The 14,309-nt window shown below is 45.6% G+C and overlaps 1 protein-coding gene across 1 annotated transcript in view; it reads right to left on the bottom strand.

Annotated features, from left to right (window-relative positions):
* Positions 1–1,439: 1,439 nt before the first annotated feature.
* The window catches only part of LOC139571394 (fatty acid synthase-like), a 48,520-nt gene continuing 35,650 nt past the window's right edge, over positions 1,440–14,309 (bottom strand). The window contains exons 29-43 of the mRNA XM_071394214.1: positions 14,186–14,309; positions 13,504–13,623; positions 12,609–12,731; positions 12,284–12,507; positions 11,809–12,013; positions 11,350–11,501; positions 11,133–11,224; positions 10,503–10,897; positions 10,133–10,321; positions 9,796–10,023; positions 7,764–7,822; positions 7,509–7,661; positions 6,223–6,321; positions 3,572–3,823; positions 1,440–3,494 (exon numbers count right to left, since the gene is read on the bottom strand). The exon at positions 14,186–14,309 is cut by the window's right edge and continues 55 nt beyond it. Of these exons, the coding sequence (XP_071250315.1) occupies positions 3,357–3,494; positions 3,572–3,823; positions 6,223–6,321; positions 7,509–7,661; positions 7,764–7,822; positions 9,796–10,023; positions 10,133–10,321; positions 10,503–10,897; positions 11,133–11,224; positions 11,350–11,501; positions 11,809–12,013; positions 12,284–12,507; positions 12,609–12,731; positions 13,504–13,623; positions 14,186–14,309 (2,553 nt within the window). The 3' untranslated portion in view covers positions 1,440–3,356. The remainder of the gene's footprint in view (positions 3,495–3,571; positions 3,824–6,222; positions 6,322–7,508; positions 7,662–7,763; positions 7,823–9,795; positions 10,024–10,132; positions 10,322–10,502; positions 10,898–11,132; positions 11,225–11,349; positions 11,502–11,808; positions 12,014–12,283; positions 12,508–12,608; positions 12,732–13,503; positions 13,624–14,185) is intronic.

Genomic DNA, 14,309 nt, shown 5'->3' on the forward strand with positions numbered 1-14,309 from the left:
GTCTGAGCACTAGATAGCCCCCTGTTGGACTGAAAGGCCAATCCAGTGGTCTTGTTTCTTATAATACATAATAATATTCCATTTAGCAGATGCTTTTAACCAACGTGACTAACAGTCATGTGTGCATACATCTTATCACTCTCACATCATCTGTACTCAACCTCAAAGGAACACGCACACAAAACACCTCTCTGTCCACGTGTCCATACTAACTTTAAAGGCAGAGGCAGACCTGTAGTGAACGTAGTAGCAGATGGCCCTCATAGCCGAATGCTGTGTGATGGCCCTCATAGCCGAATGCTGTGTGATGGCCCTCATAGCCGAATGCTGTGTGATGGCCCTCATAGCCGAATGCTGTGTGATGGCCCTCATAGCCAAATGCTGTGTGATGGCCCTCATAGCCAAATGCTGTGTGATGGCCCTCATAGCCAAATGCTGTGTGATGGCCCTCATAGCCGAATGCTGTGTGATGGCCCTCATAGCCGAATGCTGTGTGATGGCCCTCATAGCCGAATGCTGTGTGATGGCCCTCATAGCCAAATGCTGTGTGATGGCCCTCATAGCCGAATGCTGTGTGATGGCCCTCATAGCCGAATGCTGTGTGATGGCCCTCATAGCCGAATGCTGTGTGATGGCCCTCATAGCCGAATGCTGTGTGATGGCCCTCATAGCCGAATGCTGTGTGATGGCCCTCATAGCCGAATGCTGTGTGATGGCGCTCAGCCGAATGCTGTGTGATGGCCCTCATAGCCGAATGCTGTGTGATGGCCCTCATAGCCAAATGCTGTGTGATGGCCCTCATAGCCAAATGCTGTGTGATGGCCCTCATAGCCAAATGCTGTGTGATGGCCCTCAGCCAAATGCTGTGTGATGGCCCTCATAGCCAAATGCTGTGTGATGGCCCTCATAGCCAAATGCTGTGTGACTTTTTAGTGGTAACTTCTATGACACAAACACATGACCAGCAAAGGAAGAACACCCATTTAGAGACACACGACATCTGATTGCATAAGGATTGTGTGGGGATGTATGGTCAGTTATACACAGGGATTGACATTAAGGTGTGAAAGGCCAGGAGTATGTCATGAATGCCTGAAGATTATAGACACTTGTGAAAAAAGCTGTTTACACACAAACGTCATGACTTGTTTAAGTGAAAGACTGACAATTGGGAAGAACCAGAAAGATTAGGCTGCAGGCTGGTTGTTTTTAGTGAAAAATGTCACCTGCCTAATGGGGTAACCACAGATCAGCCTGAACTTGCCCAGTTCACTTGCCCATTGCAATAAAGTAACCCCTAATAAGTATTTGGTGCATAACAAGTTCTCTCATTATATTCCATGCCAACCTCTCAAATCAGTTGAGTATGCTGAATACATTACTTGCTGAAAACTCTAATGTCCTTGTTAAGTTGACATAGAACAGACAGTGAGGCAGGATGTTAGTGATACCTTTTTATTTGGACTAATACAATGAATACAACTAGAGAAGCACATCGTCAATTTCCTCCTCCTTTTTACTGCAGCCAATCACAGGGTTCAAATTACAGTCACCCGACTCTTCATAGACCTGATTAGAAGTCTCAGAAGTCAGGTCAGTCTGTTGCATTCTGGGATTGGACCCAAGATCTTAGAGGACCTTTAGGGGACAGCAAAGATCATGGGAGTCAAAAACAGATAGAGGTATAAAGTTGCCTCGTAACCACAGATCTACAATAGGATCAGATTACCCTCCCAACAGTCCTAACGGGAGGACAGTAAAATATCTGTTTCTGGACTAGTGGTTAGGGGTCAATTCTACCTACTCCTCAACAAGGCCCGTTCTTCAGATCAATGATTCCACATTACAAACAAAATGGAAGCTTGGACAAACTACTACTCTTTCAGTGAGACAGTCAAATCTGGTCATGTTCAGTGGGCACCAAAAATGAACGCTCATCTTCAGTTGCAAAGCATTTTGCTACGTTGTGCCCTAGTGAACACGATCATAGGTTTAGCAGGACATCATTTGTATGCCACTACCCAAATACTGGACTATTGCTCAAATTCCTTTCAAATAAGTGCCAACGAGTTTTAAAGCATTGCATGTTGACAGCAGTAATATTCAAATATTTAAAATGAGTCTTGTGTAACAATATTTCAGGAATGTTGGAAAATGTCTTCCCAATTAAAGAAAAGACAACAATGTTAATTTAGTAATCCATTGTAGTCACATAGAACATCATACATTTTTAAACAGCAGCAAATTAAATGACTTTTTCTTCTGTCAAAGAACCCGACATCATAGAAACGTGAACTGTAGATATCTAATCAGTCCTCTTAAAAAGGTGTACTCACACAGGAAAGAAAACACACACAGACACATCTCAACCCAGAAGAATACTGTTGTTTTCCAAAGGTTCAGTTCTTAACTGGGAAGACATGAGTCTAGGAAACAGCTGAATAGGTGATAAAGTCATTAACGTGATCAAATACGGCATCAGTCAAACACTTGATCCATTTCCTTGTAGCGACAGTAACACCTTTAGTTCTCAAGTTGAGGAGTCTTATGCACGTCACTGTGTGAACCTACCTTAAGTAGACCAGTGTAACAATACTACAACAGTCACCATCTCTGCAAGGCAACAAAACACATCAAAATCTACTAAAATAGGGATCAAAACTTCACTTCTGACCAAATCTGGTAAACAAACCCTGATGCAAAACAAACAGAATAAAACCTACCCAAACACAGACAACCATGTATCAATGTCAACGTCACACTTGGTAACAGGTACAGAGCTTGAACAGGTGTTAGACATGTGAAAGAGACAGGAGAAAACGTCCAGGTGGAACAGACCTATGTCTGCATCATTAGGGCACTGCTGGGGTTTGGCATAAGATAAAACATGCAAATACACGCACAAACAGACACACACCGTGAGTAGATAAAAGGGTCGACCCACACAGCTTTATCATCAAGGTAACGACACACCGTTTAGCAGTATCATAACACAGCAGCTAGGTTATCTAGTCACTAGTCAGTTGGCAACACAGCCAGGCTCACATGCTAGGCTAGCTATTGGGTTGAGCCAGCGTGTTTCCAGTTGTAGCAGGATTATCAGTATGGGCATTTATTCTACCGTTCCAAACATGATAAAGAGACAGGATAAAAAATAAATAAAAAAGAGAGGACCTTATTGGTAGCATAACATACAGCATGTTTTGTTCCCATGGGAACATACCCTGTGGCAACGAGACGAGCTTTAATTGGTGGGGGATTGCGTCCATTATATGTATTGATCAATGGGGTTTAGATTTGATGATAGGAGAAGTTGATGCTATTGGGAGAGAGGGCTGGGAATGTGCGGGACTAGTCTAACCCTCTCGGGCACTGATGCGTGGCTCGGCCAATGAGCTGTGGATGATGCTCCTGATAGACTCAACCCCCTCTCCTTCCAGGAAGCTGCGGTGGTCTCCCTCGATGACGTGAACCGACACCTTACCATCACACACCTGGGGAGAAACAAAACCAGTTATTATAGTAGTGTGTGTGTGTGTGTGTGTGTGCGCGCGCGTGCAAGTGCAATCACCTCGTTCAGTTTGTAGTCGGCCCCCAGGTTGTCTCCGTAGGCACTGCTGGCCTTGGCGCGGAGCAGGGTGACGTTGCCATGGTATTTGGTTGCCGGGACGTAACCGTCGGCAGCCTTGAGTTTGTAGTAGAATGAGGCGGCGGCGAATCGCAGGGAGTCTTTACTGACGTTCTTATGGCTGGAGGTGATGAGGTCCACCGCCATGTTGACACGGGCTTTCAGATCAGACAGAGGGAGGAGGGTCTCCAACAACTAGACAGAGAGGGGGTGGGTGGTATAAGGAGAGAGAGTTATCATTAATAGCAGACTTGTACATTTACTCATTGAAAACAATGTACTGAGCAAATATCAAATTGGCTTTTTACCAAATTACCCGGACGACAGACCACGTATTCACCATGCACACCCTAAGTGACAAACAAACAACCCGAAAACAAAGGCTTTGTTGATTTAAAAAAAACTTGACTCAATTTGGCATGAGAGTCTGGTATACAAATTGATGGAAAGCGGTGTTGGATTTTATAATGGTGTATGTTTTTCCTCCATGTAAACAAACAAGTGTGGGGTTAAAATTGTCACATTTCTTTCCACAGGGCCATGGGGTGAGACAGGGATGCAGCTTAAGGCCCGCCCTCGTAAACATATATATCAACGAATTGGCGACGGCACTAGAACAGTCTGCAGCACCCAGCCTCACCCTACTAGAATCTGAAGTCAAATGTCTACTGTTAGCTGATGACCTGGTACTTCTGTCCCCAACCAAGGAAGGCCTACAGCAGCACCTAGATCTTCTGCACAGATTCTGTCAGACCTGGTTCCTGACAGTAAATCTCAGGAAAACATTATATTGTTCCAAAAAAGGTCCAGTTGTCAGGACCGCAAACACAAAATCCATCTAGACACCGTTGCCCTAGAGCACACAAACTATACACATACCTCGGCCTAAACATCAGCACCACAGGTAACTTCCACAAAGCTGTGAACGATCTGAGAGACAAGGCAAGAAGCGCCTTCTACGCCATCAAAAGAACATAACATTTGACAAACCAATTAGGATCTGGCTAAAAATACTTGAATCAGTTATAGAACCCATTGCCCTTTATGGTTTGGGGTCTGGTCACCAACCAAGAATAAAAAATAATGATAAAATGTGACAAACACCAAATTGAGACTCTGAATGCAGAATTTTGCAAAAACAATGTAAAACACAAAATAATGCAGGCCGATAACCAGCTAATCAAAATCCAGAAAAGAGATGATAAATTCTACAACCACCTAAAAGGAAGTGAATCCCAAACCTTCCATAACAAAGCCATCCCCTATAGAGAGATGAACCTGGACAAGAGTCCCCTAAGCATGCTGGTCCTGGGGCTCTGTTCACAAACACAAACAGACCCCACAGCTCCAGCACAGCAACACAATTAGACCCAACCAAATCATGAGAAAACAAAAAGATAATTCTTTATAATGTATCAAGTAATTAACAAAGAAACAGACCAAACTAGAATGCTATTCGGCCCTAAACAGATAATACACAGTGGCAGAATATGACTGACCAAAATTAAGAAAATCTTTGACTATGTACAGACTCAGTGATTATAGCCTTGCTATTGAGAAAGGCCGCCGTAGGCAGACCTGGCTCTCAAGAGAAGACAGGCTATGTGCACACTGCCCACAAAATGAGGTGGAAACTGAGCTGCACTTCCTAACCTCCTGCCAAATGTATGACAATATTAGGAGACACATATTTCCCTCAGATTACACAGACCCACAAAGAATGTGAAAACAAATCCAATTTTGATGAATCTATTGGGTGAAATACCACAGTGTGCCATCACAGCAGCAAGATGTGTGACATGTTGCCACAAGAAAAGGGCAACCAGTGAAGAACAAACACCATTGAAAAATACAACCCATTTTATGTTAATTTATTTTCCCTTTTGTTCTTTAACTATTTGCACATATTGACATTTGAAATGTCTTTATTCTTTTGGAACATGTGAATGTAATGTTTACTGATAATTTTATATTATTTATTTAACTTTCATGTATTATCCATTTAACTTGCTTTGGCAAGTTAAGGGCAAAATAAAGCCCTTAAATTGAATTGAGAGAAGGGGGGGGGGGGTACAGGGAGAGCGAGGGGGGGTACAGAGCGAAAGAGGGGTGGTACACAGAGAGAGAGAGAGAGGGGGAGGTACACACAGAGAGAGAGAGAGAGAAAGAGAAAGAGAGAGAGAAAGAGAGAGAGAAAGAGAGAGAGGGAGGTACACACAGAGAGAGAAAGAGAGAGAAAGAGAAAGAGAAAGAGAGAGAGAGAGAGAGGGGGTACACAGAGAGAGAGAGAAAGAGAGAGAGAGAGAGGGGGGTACATGTCTTCTACTGTATGTTTATTGTTATTGTTCAATGTATGGTTATTTTGACACTTGGTTATTGTTGTTACTGTTGTCCCGTTGACAATTTTGATTCTCATTTTTATATTGTAAATAAGCTTTGGCAATATGTACACTGTTATGTCATGCCAATAAAGCGAATTGAAAGAAAGAGAAAGAGAGAGAGGGGGGGGTACACAGAGAGAGAGAGAGAGAGAGAGAGAGAGGGGGGGGGGGGGGGGGGGTACACAGAGAGGGAGAGAGGGGGGTACAGTGTACCTTGCTGTACTCGATGCCAGTAAACTGCTGGATGAAGGCACACATAGCTTCAGTCTCTGCCTCTGACTCTTTACCAGGGGTCAGCTTGGATTTGTAGCTCTGAAAGGAAAATAACCTAATGTTGGTATTCTAACTCCACATAACTCTACACTGTGGTTCATGTTGGTAGTCTAACTCTACACTGTGGTTCATGTTGGTAGTCTAACTCTACACTGTGGTTCATGTTGGTAGTCTAACTCTACACTGTGGTTCATGTTGGTATTCTAACTCTACACTGTGGTTCATGTTGGTATTCTAACTCTACACTGTGGTTCATGTTGGTAGTCTAACTCTACACTGTGGTTCATGTTGGTAGTCTAACTCTACACTGTGGTTCATGTTGGTAGTCTAACTCTACACTGTGGTTCATGTTGGTAGTCTAACTCTACACTGTGGTTCATGTTGGTAGTCTAACTCTACACTGTGGTTCATGTTGGTAGTCTAACTCTACACTGTGGTTCATGTTGGTAGTCTAACTCTACACTGTGGTTCATGTTGGTAGTCTAACTCTACACTGTGGTTCATGTTGGTAGTCTAACTCTACACTGTGGTTCATGTTGGTATTCTAACTCTACACTGTGGTTCATGTTGGTAGTCTAACTCTACACTGTGGTTCATGTTGGTAGTCTAACTCTACACTGTGGTTCATGTTGGTAGTCTAACTCTACACTGTGGTTCATGTTGGTATTCTAACTCTACACTGTGGTTCATGTTGGTAGTCTAACTCTACACTGTGGTTCATGTTGGTATTCTAACTCTACACTGTGGTTCATCATGAGGTTAGGAGTGTTGCAGTAGAGTTCACTGAGGTAACTGAGTATGAATGTGCCTGAGGGCCTTTGTATACATGTACATCCTGTTAACATGTCAACTGTGGGTCAGTATGTAGACACATGTATCACCGATGTGTCTGTGTGACCATGTGTCTGCGTGTGTATCCATATGTGTGTGCGTGTGTGTATCCGTGTGTGTGTGTATCCGTGTGTGTGTGTGTATCTGTGTGTGTGTATCCGTGTGTGTGTGTATTTGTGTGTGTGCGTTTTATCCATGTGTCTGTATGTGTGTCTGTATGTGTATCCGTGTGTGTGTGTATCCGCGTGTGTGTGTGCGTGTGCGTGTGTGTGTATCCGTGTGTGTGAATCTATCCGCGTGTCCGTCTGTGTACCCGCGTGTCCGTCTGTGTACCCGCGTGTCCGTCTGTGTACCCGCGTGTCCGTCTGTGTACCCGCGTGTCCGTAAGTGCTCACCTGTGTGTAAGCGGCGACGTAGGAGTGTGATCCGTCGAAAAGGAAGAGGTACTCTACGGTCCTACCCTGTGCCTGCAGCTGAGAACACATCTCAAACGCCACGCAGGCTCCAAAGGAGTATCCGGCGATCCGGTACGGACCCTCTGATTGCACCTTTACACAAAAAAACAGAGACAGTTATTTATAAATCACTAATTATCTATAATTTACCTAAATGTACATTACAAACAAAGTTGTGGTTAGTATATTACGTACCTGAGATATACACTCCACATAGTATGCAGCCAGAGACTGGATACTGTCCAAAGGAGCAGCTAGAGAGATGGATGGTTTGAGTCATTTAGATCAAGGTTAAATCAACGTTTTTTTGTCCCATGCGCCGAAAACAACAGGTCTAGACATTAGTGAAATACTTACTTTACAAACCCTTAACCAACAATACAGTTCAAGAAATAGAGTTAAGAATTTTTTTTCCTTTTAGTTTATTTAGTAAATATTAACACAATAAAATAACAATAACGAGGCTATATACAGGGGGTACCAGTACCGAGTCAGTGTGCGAGGGGTACAGGTTAGTCGAGATCATATGTAAATGTAGGTAGGGATGAAGTCACGATGCATAGATAATAAACAGCGAGTAGCAGCAGTGTAAACAGAAAGGGGGGGCAATGTAAATAGTCCGGGTGGCCATTTGATTAATTGTATACAACTTTAGAGCGAGAGTGTGTGGGGTAACTGTATCAGTATGAGCATGAGAGAGAGGAGGGAGTTTGTGTGACTGTGTATACAGTGGCTTGCGAAAGTATGGAAGAAATAAGACAAAAAAAACAGAACTTGAGTTTGCATAACTATTCACCCCCCCCCAAGTCAAAACTTTGTTGAGCCATCTTTTGCAGCAATTACAGCTGCAAGTCTCTTGGGGTATGTCTCTAAGCTTGGCACATGTAGCCAATGGGATTTTTGCCCATTCTTCACGGCAAAACTGCTCCAGCTCCTTCAAGTTGGATAAGATCCGCTGGTGTACAGCAATCTTTAAGTCATACCACAGATTCTCAATTGGATTGAGGTCTGGGCTTTGACTAGGCCATTCCAAGACATTAAAACGTTTTCCCTTAAACCACTCGAGTGTTGCTTTAGCAGTATGCTTAGGGTCATTGTTCTGCTGGAAGGTGAACCTCCGTCCCAGTCTCAAATCTCTGAAAGACTGAAACAGGTTTCCCTCAAAAATGTCCCTGTATTTAGCGCCATCCATCATTCCTTAAATTCTGACCAGTTTCCCCGTCCCTGCCGATGAAAAACATGCCCACAGCATGATGCTGCCACCACCATGCTTCACTGTGGGGATGGTGTTCTCGGGGTGATGAGAGGTGTTGGGATTGCGCCAGACATAGCGTTTTCCTTGATGGCCAAAAAGCTCAATATTAGTCTAATCTGACCAGAGTACCTTCTTCAATATGTTTGGGGAGTCTTCCACATGCCTTTTGGCAAACACCAAACATGTTTGCTTATTTGTTTCTGGCCACTCTTCCGTAAAGCCCAGCGCTGTGGAGTGTACGGCTTAAAGCGGTCCTATGAACAGATACTCCAATCTCCTCTGTGGATTTTTGTAGCTACTTCAGGGTTCTCTTTGTTGCGCCTCTGATTAATGCCTCCTTGCATGGTCCGTGAGTTTTGGTGGGTGGCCCTCTCTGTCAGGTCTATTGTGGTGCCATATTCCTTCCATTTTTTAATAATGGATTTAAAAATGGTCCTCCGTGGGATGTTCAAAGTTTTTATTTTTTTTATAACCCAACCATGATCTGTACTTCTCCACAACTTTGTCCCTGACCTGTCTGGAGAGCTCCTTGGTCTTCATAGTGCCACTTGTTTGGTGGTGCCCCTTGCTTAGTGGTGTTGCAGACTCTGGGGCCTTTCAGAACAGATGTGTATATATACTGAGATCATATGACACTTAAATAAAGTCCACCTGTGTGCAATCCAACTAATTATGTGACTTCTGAAGGTAATTGGTTGCACCGGATCTTATTTTAGGAGCTTTATAGCAAAGGGGTTGAATACACACGCACACACCACTTTTCCATTTTACATTCTTTGAAACAAGTAATTTTTTTCATTTCACTTCACCAATTTGGACTATTTTGTGTATGTCCATTACATGAAATCCAAATAAAAATCCATTTAAATTACAGGTTGTAATGGAAGAAAATAGGAAACACACCAAGGAAATGAATACTTTTGCAAGGCACTGTACTTGTGCGCACGTGCGTGTGTATGTCTTCATGTGTACCTTTAGTGCACTGCAGGCCGTAGCAGGGAACACTGAGCTTGGCGGTGAGCGTTCGGAAGGCAGCGATGGAGCCCTCTATAGGGTGGACCAGGAACAGCGGGCGCTCAACACTCTGCACCTCGTTGAGACGTGAGACCGTGGGGCTGTCTGGGTTGACCAGCATCAAACTGAGGTCCGACTCCAACAGAGAACGCACTCCTCCCTTCTTCACTGGAGACTGACGGGACTCTAGAGTGAGAGCGAGAAAGAGAGCGAGAGACATGAGCCCAAGAAACACACACACACCCACACCCACACCCACACCCACACCCACACCCACACCCACACCCACACACACCTGCTGTTCCTGCCGGTTGGCTTGACAGCTCTCTGAGCTTGTTGATGGTGAGCTGTCGGATCTCCCTCATCGCCATGACAATGTCGTAGTCGCGCTCCAGTGTCTGACGCACTTCCACGCCCATCAGAGAGTCCAGACCGAGATCAGCCAATGAGGCGTCAGCGTTCAGGCTGCTGACATCACGTACACCTGAGAGAGGGAGGGAGGGTGAGAAGTTACATATAAAACACACATCATGAATACATACCAAATTAGGGATGAAAAATACTGGCCACTTTCCCAAAATTCTCAGAAATCCCAGTTGGAAGATTCCCGAAATCAGATGGCAATAAGCATGACTTCTGGAATACCAGAATGGAACCTCTCTTACCCAGTATATGAGCAACAGCCTCCACCAGGTCTCTCTGTCCTGTTCCTTCGCTCTTCACCACGCTCCTCTCTGCCAGCACGAAGCTCGACATCACCGGACGCCGCTCGCACAGGAAGCGGTCCAGCACCTCCAAACAGGAAGTGATGCGCTGCGGAAGAGTCCCACCCACCACCACGTCATTACCGCCCATGGTCTCCAGGACAACGCCCACGTCACCAATGGCGCCCCACTGGACAGCCAATCCAGGCAGGCCGTCGTGGAGCCGCTGCTCACACACGCGCTCCATGGCGGAGTTGGCGTAACCATAGTTACTTTGGCCGGCGTTGCCGCGGCCGCAGCTCACAGAGGAGAAGGCTACGAAGTAACTGAGGTCTGGACACATCTTTCTGGTCACACTGAGGAGACAAAATAACCATATGAGACATTCATTTTGTCTCCAAAATTTGATAATGTGGGTTTTTGAGTCTCAAATATTTGTTGCTCTAAAATATCTATTATTTTTGTTTTTCAACCATTGTCTTGGATTTCACCTTAAATTCAAACCAAACGAATTTGACTCTCTTCCGAGGGAAGCGAGGCAGAGCCAAGGTTGAGGATAACACTATATTAGGCTGGAGAATGTCATCTCACTTGTCTAGGTGGAGGGTGCCGTTGTATTTGGGTTTGTTGACATCCAGGAACAGCTGAGGAGTCAGATTCTCTAGCATACCATCCTTCAACACCTGGTACACACACAGACAGGAGAGAGACAGACAGGTTAGAGAGAGAGATGTTAAGACTGGTGAAACAGGGACAGGTGAAGGAGACAGGTTAAGACAGGTGAGAACAGTGTGCAGGGGGTCGTTACCATGGCAAGGTGAAAGACTCCTCCCACAGGCCCCAACCTGCAGGCCTCGTTAATGAGTTGCTCTGCCCCCTCCTGGGTGCTGACGTCACTGGTGGACACCAGCACCTGCACGCCCATCCCCTGCCACTCACGCACACGCTTGGCCTGGTAACCTAGCAACATGAACCACAACAACAATGACAAAGGTGACTGAACTGTCACTAACAAATCAGCAGCATGTAGCTAATGGGCGGCAGTTAGCCTAGTGGTTAGAGCGTTGGGCCAGTAACCAAAAGGTTGCTGGATTGAATCCCGGAGCTGACAAGGTAAACATCTGTTGTTCTGCCACTGAACAAGGCAGTTAAACCACTGTTCTCTGGTGGGCCGTCATTGTAAAATAAGTTGCCTAGCACAATGGCTTGGCTTTACAGAACAACACACATGGAAGAGTAGCTGTAAAAGTTATTGTCTCTCTCTTACCGTTGCGGATGCCCGATCTGGAGGTGAGCACCAGTTTGCGGGCGCCCCTCTCCGTCAGCCAATGGGCGAGCTCCAGCCCGAAGCCACCCAGTCCCCCGGTGATGATGTAAGAGTGGGAGGCGGGGCAGAAGGTACGGCAGATGGCGGGGAGGGAGAGGGGCGAGCCCACCGCCTGGGTACCATTACCCATCTCCTCAGAACGCACCTAAAGAAAGACATCAGATACAACACAGATATTTGACTAGAATTAAAAACAGTGATAAGTGTGATTAGTTGATTAGTAGAAATAACTGTGTTACAACAGCATCATAAAAGTGTAATATGTCTGTAATAAGCAAAGTAGTGTTGAGAGGAAAAAGGGGAAAAAAACAAGTGATGAAAAGGTTTAAAAAGCAAAGTGAGGAAATGGAAAAAGCTTTTTTTGTGAGGGAGAAAAAGCAGCTAAGGAAAGAGTAGAAATGGTTCAGTCACTGACCTGCAGCTGGACTTTGCCGATGTGTTTTCCCTGGGCCATGTATCTGAAGGCCTCCTCCACCTGGTCTCTCTCAAACACTGTAGTCCTCAGGGGCTTGACTACACCTCCCACAATGCCTTCCTTCAGCAGCTGGGACACCTCCTCCCACTCCCTGTTCCCCTCCTCAAACAGGGCGTCCAGTAGGATTCCGTGGAACGCCACGTTCTTCAGGAAGAGAGCCATTCCTGAGGGAAACAGGAACGCATGTCAGAAAGATCAGCTGCAGTGGCACAGTGAGCCAGGGACAAAATGGCTGCCATGGAGAGAGCAGTTGCAGTGCACTGACCCAGAGGGGAGTTGTTGGATAGGTCGTATTTGCCGATCTCCAGGAAGCGTCCGTGTCGGGCCAGACAGCGAAGACTGGCCTGCAGTTTCTCCTCAGCCAGGGAGTTCAACACCATGTTCACTCCTAAACACACAGACATCCAGGATACACAATACCATGTTCACTAAACACACAGACATCCAGGATACACAATACCATGTTCACTAAACACACAGACATCCAGGATACACAATACCATGTTCACTAAACACACAGACATCCAGGATACACAATACCATGTTCACTAAACACACAGACATCCAGGATACACAATACCATGTTCACTAAACACACAGACATCCAGGATACACAATACCATGTTCACTAAACACACAGACATCCAGGATACACAATACCATGTTCACTAAACACACAGACATCCAGGATACACAATACCATGTTCACTAAACACACAGACATCCAGGATACACAATACCATGTTCACTAAACACACAGACATCCAGGATACACAATACCATGTTCACTAAACACACAGACATCCAGGATACACAATACCATGTTCACTAAACACAGAGACATTCAGGATAAATAAGACCACATTTAAGTGGTCCTTTGTGGCTCAGTTGGCAGAGCATGGAGCTTGCAACGCCAAGGGTCGTCGGTTCAATTCCCGCTGGGGCCACACATATGTAAAACGTATGCACGCATAACTAAGTCACTTTGGATAAAAGCGTCTGCTAAATGGAGCATGAGTGATTGTGAGGAAGGGAGACTGGATTTGATGGCTTAACATGTGCAAGGTATGACTGCATATTTTGATAGTTGGGTGTGTATAGTTGAAGTGTTTTGTGTGAGGCAAGTTTGGACAGGAGCTGATATTTAAAGTGTGTCTGACCTTTTCCCTGTGTGTGTAGCAGGACGTGCTGTTCGAAGGTGGCGTCTCTAGAGTTGCCGAAGGACTCAGCGGTGAGCTGGGGGAAACGCTCCTGTAGGTAGGCACGCTTCTCTGCTGAACCTGAGACAGAACACAAACACAGGTTACAGACACACATCTATGGCTAAATGCACTGACAATCCTGACACTAACAGGCTGAGTGTGTGTGGTCTCTGGTACTCACCAACAGTACTGAAAACCCTACAGCGCTGACTGAGTGTGTGTGGTCTCTGGTACTCACCAACAGTAGTGAAAACCCTACAGCGCTGACTGAGTGTGTATGGTCGTCTCTGGTACTCACCAACAGTAGTGAAAAGCCTACAGCGCTGACTGAGTGTGTGTGGTCTCTGGTACTCACCAACAGTAGTGAAAACCCTACAGCGCTGACTGAGTGTGTGTGGTCTCTGGTACTCACCAACAGTAGTGAAAACCCTACAGCGCTGACTGAGTGTGTGTGGTCTCTGGTACTCACCAACAGTAGTGAAAACCCTACAGCGCTGACTGAGTGTGTGTGGTCTCTGGTACTCACCAACAGTAGTGAAAACCCTACAGCGCTGACTGAGTGTGTGTGGTCTCTGGTACTCACCAACAGTAGTGAAAACCCTACAGCGCTGACTGAGTGTGTGTGGTCTCTGGTACTCACCAACAGTAGTGAAAACCCTACAGCGCTGACTGAGTGCGATGGCGATGGCAGCCTGGCCAACGCCCCCTGACCCTGAGTGGATGAGAACACTCTCGCCTGGGCGGAGCCTGCCTCGCACCACCAG

Source organism: Salvelinus alpinus, chromosome 3, assembly GCF_045679555.1.
Source record: "Salvelinus alpinus chromosome 3, SLU_Salpinus.1, whole genome shotgun sequence".
Taxonomy (NCBI): Eukaryota; Metazoa; Chordata; class Actinopteri; order Salmoniformes; family Salmonidae; genus Salvelinus; species Salvelinus alpinus.